The 15304-nt window shown below is 48.9% G+C and overlaps 1 protein-coding gene across 2 annotated transcripts in view; it reads left to right on the top strand.

The window, feature by feature from the left end:
* The window catches only part of KMO (kynurenine 3-monooxygenase), a 514165-nt gene that overhangs the window by 354117 nt on the left and 144744 nt on the right, over positions 1–15304 (top strand). For both annotated transcript variants that reach the window (XM_078648707.1, XM_078648706.1), the window contains one exon: positions 9421–9492. In XM_078648707.1, the coding sequence (XP_078504833.1) occupies positions 9421–9492 (72 nt within the window). The remainder of the gene's footprint in view (positions 1–9420; positions 9493–15304) is intronic.

Raw genomic sequence — 15304 nt, forward strand, 5'->3', positions numbered from 1 at the left:
TGTGTCCTGGATGGGCTGGGTTTTCCCCACACAATGCTGGCTCCGCCCCCCTGTGGTTTGTCTAATGACCCTAGCCTCCCCAGTGAATGAAAGGGGTGGTTGGGCCATCAAGGGTACTCCCAAGCCAGCTGCAACTGGTTTCCCCCCACCCTGCACCTCCTAACAAAGGAATTCGCTGTATAAAAATGGGGCTGTGTCCCCACAGAAATGGTTCTACTTGTGGATCCTTGCCAGAGGGGGCTGTTGCTGCTGCTGGGGCCAAGAGGACCGCCACTTGGCTTGTCTCCCTGCCTGGAGACCCAGTGTGCTGGCTCTGGCCCTGCCCTGCCCCCCTGTCTGCCTCCAGACCTTGCTGGAGCTTTGCTGTGCTGGGGGAGCGCTCTCCCTTGTCCCCAGCGCTGGGAGCGCTTCGTTTTACTCCTAGCGCTGAAGAGCGCTTTATTTTCCCCCTAAGCGCTGGGTGCGCTTTATTTTGCTTCTAGCGCTTTGGAGCGCTTTGCCAGGCATCGCGAGTGCCTACCTCGCTTTATGTTTTGATTTGAAGGCCGGTGCCACCCGGCATTGCCCCGTACTTAGATTTGTAATTACCACGAGGGAGCCCACTCCTCGGGTACTGAGAGCCCGCCTGCCTGTCTACAGCGAGCCGCCGCGCTGCCCGCGGCGACCCGGAAGTATTTGGCCGACCGGCCAATCACTGCGCGGCCCCTCAGAGGCCGACCGGAAGTCCCGCCCCCGGAGCCGAGCAGCGAGGAAGGAAGCAGCCGGCTCTGTCCTCGAGGCTCCCAGAGTGAAAGGGAGCCCCGCGCCGGAGAAGGAGGAGACGCATCCAGCCCCAGAGACCCGGTGAGTGCGGGGGCGTTTACCTTTGTGTCCCGAGCGGCCCCAGTTGGCAGAGGGCCGCTCCCACGACGCCGCATTCTTGTTGTGTGGAGCCCCGAGGCTCCTGGGGGCATTTCTTCGAGCTCGAGAGGCTCCGGGCATTTCTGTTTCCTGAGTCCCCGTGAGGCTCAGATCGCCCATATTTGTTTTGAGAGCCTGCGAGGCTCAGACCTGGCCTCATTGTTTTTGAGCCTAGAGAGGCTCTGAAGGGCACATTTGATTTTAGAGTCCCCCGTGAGGGACTCCATCGTTGTGAAGGGCACAAGGGGTGATAGAGCGGCCCCACTTGGCAGCGGGTCGCTCCCCCTGGTGTCGGCCCATTTGATTTACGAGCCACGAGGCTCTGGGGGCATTTTAATTGTTTTAGAGCGCAGAAGCTCTACATTGCCCATTTGCTTTGCGAGCCACAGAGGCTCTAGGGGGACACAGGCAGTTAGTTGGTTGTAGCCCCGAGGCTCCCACGCTGTGTCTCCCCACCTGTGTTCTTGAGCCCACGCGGCTCCAACGTTTGCCTACTCGCTATTTACAACTGTCCAGCACTTAGTGGACAGTTGCTACGTTTAGGCTTTTGTGTTCTGTGCTGCCTGCACAGACCCCCTGACACTGAGACTCAGGGCATTCCGCCCCTTTCGAGGCCAGTTGGCCTGAGGGACATTTTGAGTGTTGTGCTACATGCACCCTGCGCATTGTGATTTCTTTGCTATATGATTCTTGCGCAAAAGTTCTAACCTACACCTCTGAATGTGTTTTAATGTTACATGTGCAATTCTTGTTTATTATTACCTTTGCTAAAAGTGACCTGCTTAGGTGATTCTTTGTTCTTTTATTCCCCTTTGCTAAAAGTGACCTGCTTAGAGGAATGTTGATGTTTAATTGCCTTTGCTAAATGTTACTTGCCTAGGTGATGATTTTAGGTTTCCTTCCCCCTGCGTGATTTCCCTACAGAGACTAGGGTGGCGTAGGAGGTATTTTCTCTTTACCAGTAGTTACTGGTTGTATGCTACATTTACTATTTCTGTGTTACAGTCATTATATGTTGATGTGCTAAAGTGTTATACCTACAAGTATTATTCCTAACAAGTGCATACCCCTGACAGTGGTCCAAGTGGCCCTGTCCTGTACATAATCCCTTGTAAATCTTGCCCGTGCCTGTTGGCACATTGTAAAGTGTGTGTGTTATCTAATGTGTTCTTATTATTATAATACAAAGGCTATTTTTGATATAACCTTGTGTGGAGTTTCCTTTGTGGTGGGCCTTTGGTTGTTGTCGCTGGGGTGCGCGCGCAAACGCTTTACACATCGCCTCTGAGATTAGCCTTGCTGCTCGCGCCACGTTACCTAGAGGGTGAGCGGGGGTTATCTTAGTGTGTGACTCCCTGGCCCTGACCTTGGAAATGGTGATCCCTGACTGACCTCGACGCGAGTCTTGGCCGGCCAGGGTCCCGTTTCTAACATTGGTGGCTAGCGGTGCGGATTGGACTTGCGTTTGCGTTGTACCACAGTGGCGACAGGCCACACTTCAAAACTCTACAATTTTAGATAACCACATTTTGGGGATTATTGTTTTTTAGGGAAGTTCAGTTTTGCTTCTCCTGAAAGGTGTCATTTGTATTTTGTCCAGTACCTTGTTCCCCGCCCTGCTCCCAGAGTTTGGTACCTGTGTCGCTAGTGGTCAGGTTGAGATAATCAGGGGTGGTAGAAACTGCCTTACCAGTCCGAGGGGAGGGTTTTGTGTGAATGAGTGTGTGTTACACTGGACAGTGGAGTGCAAGTTCTGAGATAGGAATCTTGCTGAATTGTGTTAATTGTGTACTCCTGTTTAGCTCAGACCCCCAGGTTCCCTGTGTGATCTCGTCTCTAGAACGTCTGCCAAAATGGAGCCTGTTTTTGATCTCAGTGATCTAGTTTGGTACAGTATGCAGGAGTTGGAAAGGTTCTGTAGAGAGAGAGACATAGGGGTGGATGAGTCAGATACTGAGAACCAACTTAGGAACCACCTGATCCAATGGTATAAGGATCAAAGGGATCGTGAGCGCAGCGAGGAAAGGGACCAGGCCACATGCCATGAGGGTGGTGAGTCTGTGGGGAGCCCTGAAGATTCTGATGAAGTATGTGAGTTGGATGATGACAGTGGTTGGGCCCCAGCAGATAGTGAGGACCCCATAGGTAGGGAGTCCCTTGCTGGGCCCAGTGTCAGTACCAGCGCCCCATCCCTTGTCCTGTCCCCAGAAGAGTGGGAAGATAGGGAGAAAGAAAGGGAGCACCAGTTAGCGATGGAACAGCTCATGTTAGAGCATGCCCAGGCTATGGCGCAGCTAGAGATCGAAAGACTCTTAGTGCAGGAGAGGATAGAGGTGGAGAGAAGGGCCATCATCCGTGAGAGAGCAGCCCTAGAGGATAGACTCTCCCCTGCGCACAGTTGTAATTGTCTGGATTCCCCAGAGAGGGTGGAGTCCAGTGGTGGCAGCTTTTTAAATATAAGTGTAGACAGTCCCACTCTCAGTTCCCCGAGTATGGTGCCTGTTTTCCCAGAAGAGGAGTTAAGGTTGAGATTCAGGAATCTTAGAAAACTGCCTCACCAGTCTTGGGAAGATTTTGAGGACGAATGTTGTGGGACACTGTTTGATTGGGTAAAGGTTCACACGGAAGATGATTTTGACATCTTTTTTGATTTGATTGTCAAAGAGCACCTGCTCAGTTGTTGTTCACCAGGGTTGCGCACACACCTGTTGGGGTGTGGATTGTCTGGCGCATGTGAGCTGGCAGCGGAAGCAGAGCGATGGGACAGTGCGAGAGGTTCTTCTGAGTCACTAGTGAGTGATTCCAACAATAGTGGGTCAGGTGTCTTCCAGCCCAGTGTGGTGGAGGAGGGTGAGAGTAGCCCAGCTAGGTCCTTGGTTAGTGAGGAGGGTGTAGGGGCTGACTGCCTGTCTCAGTGGAGCGGGAGTGAGTGTGTGACCGAGAGTCCCCAAACGCCCGAAGCCTTGTCACAGAGTCTGGATGGTTCCTTTAGGGAACACCAGGAAGGGAACCTAGACTTGCCTGTTAGTTCACTTGAGGGAGATCTCCTAGTGGGTAGAGAACCTGGAGCATCTGTAAGCGGAGCTTCCATGGTTATAGAGTCTGGCAGTACTGCTCCAGTAGGGAGAGTACCGGAGTCCAGCGTGAGGAGTGATTGGGGGAGTTCCCCAGTGGAAGAACCAGTGGGTCAGGGACTACCCAGTGGGGCTAGGATCCCGTGTAGTGACCATGGTGACACCACTTCTGTGCTGGGGGACCTTTGCGCACTGTCAGGTGGACAGGAGGCGGGAGATCTGGGCCAGACAGACAGTCACACAACATATGTGTCATTTGCTAGCCTCAGGGGGATGGTGTGTGAATCCCCAGAAGTCCTAGAGTGCCAGGCATTGGTTCCACCGAAGGTTTTAGACCAGAGGTTGGATGGCCAGGTTCAGGATCAGCCTGACCTGAAGGGTGGGACTACTGTAATCAGTGTCCTAACCAGTTCTTTCTCCAGAGGTACCGCCCCGGTTGGGAGGGAGCAGGACTCTGGAAGGGGGTGCAGAGGGTGGGAGAGCCCACCTCTGACCCCGGTACCACCTGAGGGGTTAAACCCTAGGTTGGGAGAATGTTGTTTAGAGGGGACCCCTCGCAGGAGGAGGAGGAACCCTAGGAGAAGAGGTAAGGGGAGGAGAGCCTTCCCTGAGACTCCTGGTCCACCTAAGGTTGTAGACCCTAGGCTGGAGAACCAGTGGAAGTCTAGCCCTGTCTTGCGGACAGGAAGAGTGGAGCATGGCTATTATGTGCCAGGGGTTACTACCCCCCACTTTGTGAGTAGGCAGGATCCAGTGGTACCTGAACGGCCTAGGGCCTGGTCCTGGCCGAGGGCAGCTGGAGAGTGCCAGTGGGGTACCCCAGTTAGTCCCTACAGTAGTTTTAGAAGGAACCCCAGGGGTTCACCGTGGCGTAAAACAGGAGGGTGTCCCTGCAGTTGTGGGCCCGCGTCCTTGTTTTATCGCCCCAAGCAGGGAAGCCCATCACGGTGGTGATCGGTCTGCCCTGCGTTTTGGCTGGAAGGGGGTCGTGTTAGACTTGGGCCTTAGGGCAGGTTCACCCCTAATCTTTTTGCCTTTATTTATGACCCTGTGTGGTGATTTTTGGGTCTTGGCGCACTTTTTCCCTGTGTCCCAGAGTGAAAGTGCGTGCGTGTAGTATGGCTGGCCTGCCCTCCCATAGGAATGCATGGGGAATGTGTGTGCCCTGGTAGTTCCTGATGTGTGGGGAGTGCAGGCTCGAGTTTAGTATGTATGAACTCGTGAGAATGAATGCTGCGCAATGGTATGTGCGGCTTGTATGTGTCTAGAAGGGAAGTGCTACTTCTGGACATTGATGTATGTGTGCAGTGAGGATAGTGGAGCGTGATTGGCTGGAGCTGGCTGGCATGCCAGGCTCCAGGAAGTCTGGATGGGTCTGCCCGGTGGTGAGTGTGAGATCAGCATGAGTGATGTGTGGGAGGAGTAGATCTGTGTCCTGGATGGGCTGGGTTTTCCCCACACAATGCTGGCTCCGCCCCCCTGTGGTTTGTCTAATGACCCTAGCCTCCCCAGTGAATGAAAGGGGTGGTTGGGCCATCAAGGGTACTCCCAAGCCAGCTGCAACTGGTTTCCCCCCACCCTGCACCTCCTAACAAAGGAATTCGCTGTATAAAAATGGGGCTGTGTCCCCACAGAAATGGTTCTACTTGTGGATCCTTGCCAGAGGGGGCTGTTGCTGCTGCTGGGGCCAAGAGGACCGCCACTTGGCTTGTCTCCCTGCCTGGAGACCCAGTGTGCTGGCTCTGGCCCTGCCCTGCCCCCCTGTCTGCCTCCAGACCTTGCTGGAGCTTTGCTGTGCTGGGGGAGCGCTCTCCCTTGTCCCCAGCGCTGGGAGCGCTTCGTTTTACTCCTAGCGCTGAAGAGCGCTTTATTTTCCCCCTAAGCGCTGGGTGCGCTTTATTTTGCTTCTAGCGCTTTGGAGCGCTTTGCCAGGCATCGCGAGTGCCTACCTCGCTTTATGTTTTGATTTGAAGGCCGGTGCCACCCGGCATTGCCCCGTACTTAGATTTGTAATTACCACGAGGGAGCCCACTCCTCGGGTACTGAGAGCCCGCCTGCCTGTCTACAGCGAGCCGCCGCGCTGCCCGCGGCGACCCGGAAGTATTTGGCCGACCGGCCAATCACTGCGCGGCCCCTCAGAGGCCGACCGGAAGTCCCGCCCCCGGAGCCGAGCAGCGAGGAAGGAAGCAGCCGGCTCTGTCCTCGAGGCTCCCAGAGTGAAAGGGAGCCCCGCGCCGGAGAAGGAGGAGACGCATCCAGCCCCAGAGACCCGGTGAGTGCGGGGGCGTTTACCTTTGTGTCCCGAGCGGCCCCAGTTGGCAGAGGGCCGCTCCCACGACGCCGCATTCTTGTTGTGTGGAGCCCCGAGGCTCCTGGGGGCATTTCTTCGAGCCCGAGAGGCTCCGGGCATTTCTGTTTCCTGAGTCCCCGTGAGGCTCAGATCGCCCATATTTGTTTTGAGAGCCTGCGAGGCTCAGACCTGGCCTCATTGTTTTTGAGCCTAGAGAGGCTCTGAAGGGCACATTTGATTTTAGAGTCCCCCGTGAGGGACTCCATCGTTGTGAAGGGCACAAGGGGTGATAGAGCGGCCCCACTTGGCAGCGGGTCGCTCCCCCTGGTGTCGGCCCATTTGATTTACGAGCCACGAGGCTCTGGGGGCATTTTAATTGTTTTAGAGCGCAGAAGCTCTACATTGCCCATTTGCTTTGCGAGCCACAGAGGCTCTAGGGGGACACAGGCAGTTAGTTGGTTGTAGCCCCGAGGCTCCCACGCTGTGTCTCCCCACCTGTGTTCTTGAGCCCACGCGGCTCCAACGTTTGCCTACTCGCTATTTACAACTGTCCAGCACTTAGTGGACAGTTGCTACGTTTAGGCTTTTGTGTTCTGTGCTGCCTGCACAGACCCCCTGACACTGAGACTCAGGGCATTCCGCCCCTTTCGAGGCCAGTTGGCCTGAGGGACATTTTGAGTGTTGTGCTACATGCACCCTGCGCATTGTGATTTCTTTGCTATATGATTCTTGCGCAAAAGTTCTAACCTACACCTCTGAATGTGTTTTAATGTTACATGTGCAATTCTTGTTTATTATTACCTTTGCTAAAAGTGACCTGCTTAGGTGATTCTTTGTTCTTTTATTCCCCTTTGCTAAAAGTGACCTGCTTAGAGGAATGTTGATGTTTAATTGCCTTTGCTAAATGTTACTTGCCTAGGTGATGATTTTAGGTTTCCTTCCCCCTGCGTGATTTCCCTACAGAGACTAGGGTGGCGTAGGAGGTGATAGGTTTTCCTTCCATAGGTCCTGATGATAAGGTCCTAGCTCCCTGCGTGATTTCCCTACAGAGACTAGGGTGGCGTAGTAGGTGATAGGTTTTCCTTCCATAGGTCCTAGCTCCCTGCGTGATTTCCCTACAGAGACTAGGGTGGCGTAGGAGGTATTTTCTCTTTACCAGTAGTTACTGGTTGTATGCTACATTTACTATTTCTGTGTTACAGTCATTATATGTTGATGTGCTAAAGTGTTATACCTACAAGTATTATTCCTAACAAGTGCATACCCCTGACAGTGGTCCAAGTGGCCCTGTCCTGTACATAATCCCTTGTAAATCTTGCCCGTGCCTGTTGGCACATTGTAAAGTGTGTGTGTTATCTAATGTGTTCTTATTATTATAATACAAAGGCTATTTTTGATATAACCTTGTGTGGAGTTTCCTTTGTGGTGGGCCTTTGGTTGTTGTCGCTGGGGTGCGCGCGCAAACGCTTTACACATCGCCTCTGAGATTAGCCTTGCTGCTCGCGCCACGTTACCTAGAGGGTGAGCGGGGGTTATCTTAGTGTGTGACTCCCTGGCCCTGACCTTGGAAATGGTGATCCCTGACTGACCTCGACGCGAGTCTTGGCCGGCCAGGGTCCCGTTTCTAACAGTATGTTTTCCACAACCATCAATAGTGTTGCCCGTCACTACTACTAACATCAACAAAATAACACCCTTGATGCTGAAATTCTGGATAATAATAAGAGTGGTTGAGTTTACTGGTGTGAGCAGTTCACATAGTTTTATGTCTAATGTGTTTCACAACAAACGCATACTCAAGGTCTTAGAATTATTTCTGATTCACTGGCTTCCTGTTTGAATCTCTACAAAATGCAAGGAATCAAGTCTGGTTGTCAAATATGCACAGTTGTCTTAGAGCGAGGTGTTACAACAATACACTGTTCCCTCACTTTTAGGGATTTTATATTTAAGCAATCAGGGCAATTATTTACTTTTCAACAAAAGCCCATATTAACCCACTGCCGTGATCACAAATACACAATTTAGAGAAAATGAGCTTTCTCTGCAATAGAAGTAGGGGCGAATAACTGGATAAAATACTCCCACATCTAGCTTTAACTATTCCTTTTATGAATAATCCTTTTCCCCTAATAACTGATAGGGTGGTTTTCACTACTTTATTCTGCTACCTTTCAAGTTCATCCTCTCTATGCCTTTACTGAGTCTTCCCACAGGTTATCCAAAAGCTTCTTCCCACAGAGCACAGCCTGCTCGACTCCTTGAGTGAAGCAGAGGGAATGCGCTCAATGCTTAATTTAAAGCTCCAGTGACATGTTGCCACATCTGAGAAGCTCTCACTACAAACAGAATATTCTGAGTAAATCTGCTACAACATACAGGACGCGGGTTCAATAGGCGTGGTGTTCAGGACGCATACATGTTGGAGGCCTATCCAGTTTACAGTACTGCGGGCAGGGTCGGACTGGGAAGTCAAAACAGCCCTGGCAATTTAGTCAGACCAACCCTAGTGGGAAGGGACATGGGGCAAGTGTGAAGCACTGCTGCTTTTGTTACTGGGTTTCAATATTGCAGCACTGCTGTAAAACAGGCCCTCTGTAGCAAATCCCTCCCTCCACCACTGCAAAACTGGCCCTCATCCTTCCAGTCTCCCGGGGAAACGCCTAAGACCCTGGAGGACCAGTCCGGCCCTGTCTGTGCGTCTGATTGACACTCCCACATGCAAACAGACCTTTGTTACGGGAGAGAGCTGCGATAATGGGGAGGAATGATATTTTGAGGGTGTCGCAGGACGGAAGGCACTACCTGAGAGCTGGGACAAAATTTGAATGCCAGATGTTAGGTCCATTTGAAATGAGATACTAATGGGATCCCCAGGGTCTCCCCATGCATTCAATCCATGTGAGTTGAATTCATTGTGTTGCAACCATCTTTGTTTGGGGTAGAAACAGCAACAGACACGGTAGCATGACTGGCATTCATTTCAATATAGAAGCAAACACCTCTGTTAAAGTAAGGCGTTCATTTACTGGCGAATATTCCCACGCATTTGCAAAGAGAAATAGTCAATGGTAGCTTAGCAACATTTTATTGTATGGGCTGCTGATGCATTATATTGCTACTATTGAACAATATGTCCTTTCGTCCTTTCTCTAGTTTGCAATAAAACCCAACTATCTCCACATCTGGCCCAGGAACACTTTCATGATGATCGCGCTCCCTAATCTGGTGAGTGGTCCATTGACTGTTTCCTTTTCTTTGGGTGTATGCATTCAGTTTAGCGTGTGCTCATTTTGCCTGGATCGCTCGATGATTGTTGCCAAAATCACCAACTGTGCAGGTGGAAATGCTCATTCTGTTCAGACTTGCTCCATGTCTCCTCCTAGTGGTGACTCAGTATTTCATTCTGTTTCAAATAAAATCAGCTGGGGTCATCCGCTATGGTGGAGGAGTGTGGCACCACCTGCCAGCAGCTACAAAAAATAACAAATTAAACAATAATAAACCCTTGTTTATTATCATTTTATTTTTTCTCTTTGATCAGCGGCTTGGGGGTGGGGCCACGTTGAAAAGCTGTTGGAGGAGTGGTTTCACTGCTATTCAGTCTCTTCCCGGAGCTCTCGTCCATGTTAGCCATTTTTCTCAGAAACTGTGAAGGTGCTTGGATTGCCCTTTTAATTATAAAGAAGGACACACAAGTCAAAAGTGTCATTGATGCACCCGTAGGTGGGCCTAGGGCTATGAAATGGAAGATGAATCCCGATGTACTCTACAATGGTTCCCAGTTACCACCAGTGTTCCCAGGAACGTGCGCGCCTGGGCGGGCGCGCACGTCTAATCCCCCGAGCGTGCAGTGCTGCCTGTGGAGCGCGCATCCACAGCACTTCTCAGAAGAGCATTCGCGCCGCCGCTTTTAGAACAGCAGCGGTGTGAAAAATGTTAATTTCCGGCTTGCCGAGGCTCCTGCACTTACTGCTGTTTTACCTTCTTAAAGGAGCCCAGCTGGGGGCTGTTTGAGGACCATTGTGAAAATATTCCTGTTAATTGTAGCACCGTCAGGGCAGCAATTAACATAAATATTTTCACAATGGCCCTAATTAGCTGCTTTAAGAGAAGACATGCAGCAAGCCCAAAAGAACGACGGGGCAGATTTATGTTAACTGGCGCATCCCCATGGATGCGCCAGTTAATGTGCGCCACAGTGCGCCACAGCTCCGCCACCCATGGTGCGCCGCATTTACAATGCGGCGCACCATGGGGCAAAAACGGCACAGATGCGTGACGCATCTGTGCCGTAAAGGCGCGCATTGCTGGAGTTGCGTCGCAAGCGCGACGCAGCTCCAGCAAGGCTCGGGGGATGCCCTATCTGACCAATGCTGCATCAAGACCTACGCCTGCTTCAAGCAGGCGCAGGCTTTTGACGCAGCATTGGCGTGAAAGTGACTGAGTGAAATCTTATAGATTTCACTCAGCCACTTTTGCGAGGCGCACCTGCCCCGGAACGCCCACCCTGCGCCGGAACGCCCACAAGCGGCGCAGGGCTTTACAACGTGACGCATCTGCCTAGATGCGTCACGTTGTAAATCGTTCGTAGGGATGCGCCACGTTTACGCCGCCTTGCGTGACGCAACAGCGGCGTAAACGTGGCGCAAGGCCTTCATAAATCTGCCCCGACGTGTAAAGCACACGTGGTGCTTTTAGGCTTGCTGTACGTTAATGGAGCGCGGCAGATTGTGTGCGTTTTAAAAAGTTTTCATGTTAAATGTAGCCCCGTGCATTAGTATGTCTGGATCTGCAATTAACATGAAAACTTTCCAAAAGGCATGCAATCTGCAGTTATCTACCACGAACACCTTTTCCAAAATAATGTAATAAACAACCACATGGTCTCTAGAATGTAACATCTGCTCCCGGTTAGGTAATAGTTCATGTTGGAAAAAAAATATTTAACTTACATTTCAAAATACAAACTACTAACTACGGAGTACCTTATCCAGAGAAATATCTGTTTTCAGGAAGGATATGAAACAAATCTGCATAATTGAGAGACAAGAACGCAGTGTTTCAGGGTTGCTCCCGCAAAAATGGCTAAATCTACAGAGAAAAAAAGCGTTTGGGAAACGGGCACATCTAACTGCGAGGCCCTCCAGAGGTGTGACACGGAGCCTTCCCTGTTCTCAGGGGGCAGCTCTCTGGGCTTGTTTGTTTCTGTTTTCAGCTCAGAGGCAGAAGTTTGACCGGGATTGAGACAGGATGCTAATCAAAAGGAGACTCCCAGCAGTTTGCAATCCTCTGTTACTCAATGCATTTTCCGATTAATTTTCAGAGAGAGATGAACTTCCGTGCTTTCTAACTGGTAGCACGATTAAATAATTTAGCAACAATACACATATTTTAGCAACCTTCCGTCGAGTTAAGAATGCCTAACGAAACTAATGTATGTAAGAGTTCATTGCACTCTATCTGTTATCCCTCATAAACTAGAAACGGCTGCATTTTTACCCAAAGAAGAAAGCATGACTGAACTCCTCACTAAATACGGTTTAAAAAATTGCAGCACTCAAATAAAACAACGTGCATCTACATTCACCGTGCAAATTCAGTGCAAGCCATGAACCTGGAACATTACCTTCTAAAGAAAAGTCCAGCAGGACGTACTCGTAGGCACAATCCGTTTTGGTTTCCACCTGCGGTCTCTTCAGTGTAGCAAAGATTTTTCCAGGGCCGCTGTCCTCCGGGTCATGCCCCATCAAACAGGCCTCCTCTGTTCCAATACCTAGGGGCCATATGTATCAAAATAACCCTTTGCGATTTCTTAGTAGCGAATATTAAGGAATCGCTATTTAGAAATCGCAAAATGGTATTATGTAGAAAATCGCTTTTTTAGCGATTCCTTAAAATTCCTTAATTGCGATTAGCAAATTGCTAATCGCAAGTAAGGAATAATTTCCCATTCATTTCTGTGGGCCAGGAGGCCCATAGGAATGAATGTGAAATTATTCTCAATTTGCGATTCGCAATTTGCTAATCGCAAATTGAGAATAATTGCAATGGTGCAGGGGTGTCTCAAGAACACCCTGCTGCACCCCTGAAAATGACATGTGTGCGCATATGGCGCACATACATGCCCTAAGTGCATGTATGAGCGTCACATGGCACCTTTACAAATTGCATAAAGTGCATTTGTTAAAGAAATCCCAAAATACCACCAACTACAAGTTGGTGGTAATTTGCGAATCCTTAAGGGCATTATGGATTTTTTTTTGCATCATACATTGCATTTAAGGAATCGCAAAATATGCGATTCCTTAAATGCAATCGCAAAATAAGGAATGGCAAATTTTGCAATTCCTTTTTTTGCACCCAAATTCTTTCATACATACCATTTTGCGAAAATGGGTTCGCAAACGCCAAAATTCTGCGAATTTCAGCGTTTGCGAACCCATTTGGCCTTGATACATATGGCCCTAGGTCATTTATCTGCACAATCAAGCAGGAACTCCAGTGTCAGAACCCCTGTCACTGCACCTACACACAAGGTTGAGTTCTTGGCGCACATTGCCGTGGCTGGTGCGCACAGAGACCTCACACTGCCGCACACAGAGGAAACAAATTAGAGGGAACATTGGTTACCACTAGGAAGTAGTTTATACTTAGCTGGTTGTTGCTGATGATTCCCTTAGTCGAAGATTAGATGGGAGGAAGAAGCTTTAGAAAAGAAAAACACAATGTTAGTGCCCATCTGATATTCTTAATGTTGGGCACAAATATTGTATCCTTCAAGACTGCGCATTTTATGTTTGCCACATCCTGATCATCTCAAGATACTCCACGCCTCCCAGCATTCACTGACTCATCCAAGCACATACACACCACATGCACCTCACATAACACAAGGTAACAGCACAACTTATAACCCTTGAACCATGGCATTTTGCTTTCTTCTTACCCCGCTTGGCAGCATCTATGAAGGTCGTTTGGGTAAAACGGAACAGCAGGACTTTCAAGCGGTCCTTGGCTTCTGCTTACCCTTCTGTGTGGCCAAGGATAAGAAGTCTTGTGTTTTGTCAGTAGTAGGATTAGCAGCAACATATTTGTAAGAGATGCAGATATTTTTTCCATTTGTATACGCATAGCAACCTGTCAGAACTTGTATGCATTGTTGTTGTACCCCCAAATTTCTTGTGGATGGCACTCCCTATGTGCTTCTTTAGAGACAGTATGCCACTGCTTTTTTTAAGCCCTGATACTATGAATAGCCTGACACTTGATTGGTAGGTGTTAATTATTCATATATGTATACTGCAAATTGACATTCAGTAGGATGGCACCTGTCTGTTGACAAGTACTTGGCTAGTAGATGTGAATTATTCATAGCCATTACACTGTGAATTGACAGCCCATGAACATGATCACACCTATCTCGTGATAGGTACATGGCCTCGAGGTGTGAATTATTAATAAACAGTATGCTGTAAATTGACTGCTCAAGCACAGAAAAGCATAAGTCTTAGCTTATGAGTACTTCTGTTGTGAGGTTCTGGGAAGGTCTGTAAAATTTCCCCAATTCTGAAGTCTCACAAATAGGCAACTTCTAAAGTTATATTTCTATTAAGTTCTAACTTCAGTTTTGTTTGTATGTCTGGACCCAGCCCCCAACCTTAACCTGCTGGACTGACTTTTGATCCATACAGAAGGTTAAGTCCAATCTTTGACCAGCCAGAGACCAATGCTCTATTCAACCACGTGCACTAGTTGGCCACCCACCCTTGAGCTCTATATCCTGAACCAGGCCCAGTGAATGAATTTGCTATTTTTTGTGATTTTTTTCTAATTTCTTTATCATTTCTGTCTCTAGTTAGTTTAATTGTAAATGCCTGAGCATATTTTTTTAATCTTTTGAGCTGTACTCTCCTTTTTTATAAAATTTAAGAACTCTAGTTATTTTGCCAAATAAAACAAAATTTGAACTTTCACAACTTAAATAAAAAAGAAAGTAGTTTGTATAACATACAGAGGGCTATTTTAGTCAAGTTAAGCATGTTAGTATGACTGAGCTCAATAATCCAGAAATACCTGATTCATGCATGAAGTGTATATTTTCATATATTCTTTGGGTGGCTACTCACTAGCTTTCTTTTAAGCATATATTATAGAATTTCGGACATAGTATTTTTAATGAAGAACTGTGGACATTGTATTTCAAGTGAAACATGAACTGAAGATCGGAAACACATTGTAAATTCAGAAACGTTTTCAATTTGGAATAATAGAGAATATTTTAATGAATACAATTACACCATAATAACAAAAATCCAATCTGTTGAATCTAAGTTATGAGTATTATGTAAAAATAGCACTAATAGTTGCTCAGCACCAACTGCGGGTTGTCGTGTAGCACAGGAACTAAATCACAAGCTGACATGCTGAAACGCAGGCCGGATACAGAACCAAGCTTGTCCTGCTGGGAGTTTTGCCTTCCGGCTTTGTTTCAGGATCTGTGCAACACTGCTTTCAGTGCTCTGCATTGTTCGACGTCGGATCTGGTGACTCGCACAGCTGTGAAGTGCAGCAAGGCTCTGCAGGGCTCTGTGTTACTTGGTACCAAATCTAGTGAAGCTTTTAGCTGTGCGACAAGGCACTGCGTCACTCTGCTTCAGATAAAACCTTCAGTCCGGATCTTCTCAGAGTAGCTCTGCAAGGCTCTTTGTCACTTGGCGTCAGATCAGGTGAAGGCCTTGAAGCTGCACGGCTCTCTGAGGCTTTGCATCGCTCGTCGTCGGATCTGGTAGAACCTTCAGTTAGGAAGGGAGAAGAGCACTCTTACTCAAGCATCCAGGAAGTCCCATACTCAAGGATTCAGGACCTTGAGAACGGACTTGGAGGTCAGGACTCACTCCCACAGAGGCCAACAGAGGGTACTAGGTTAGGTCTAATTGGTACTGGTCAGCGGGAGAGAAGGAAAGGCCTCTGGAAGCTTTATGTGTCACTGCAGCTCAAACAGGAGGTCAGCCAACTGACCCTTGGAGTCACGTCTGAG

The sequence above is a fragment of the Lissotriton helveticus genome, chromosome 6, assembly GCF_964261635.1.
Source record: "Lissotriton helveticus chromosome 6, aLisHel1.1, whole genome shotgun sequence".
Taxonomy (NCBI): Eukaryota; Metazoa; Chordata; class Amphibia; order Caudata; family Salamandridae; genus Lissotriton; species Lissotriton helveticus.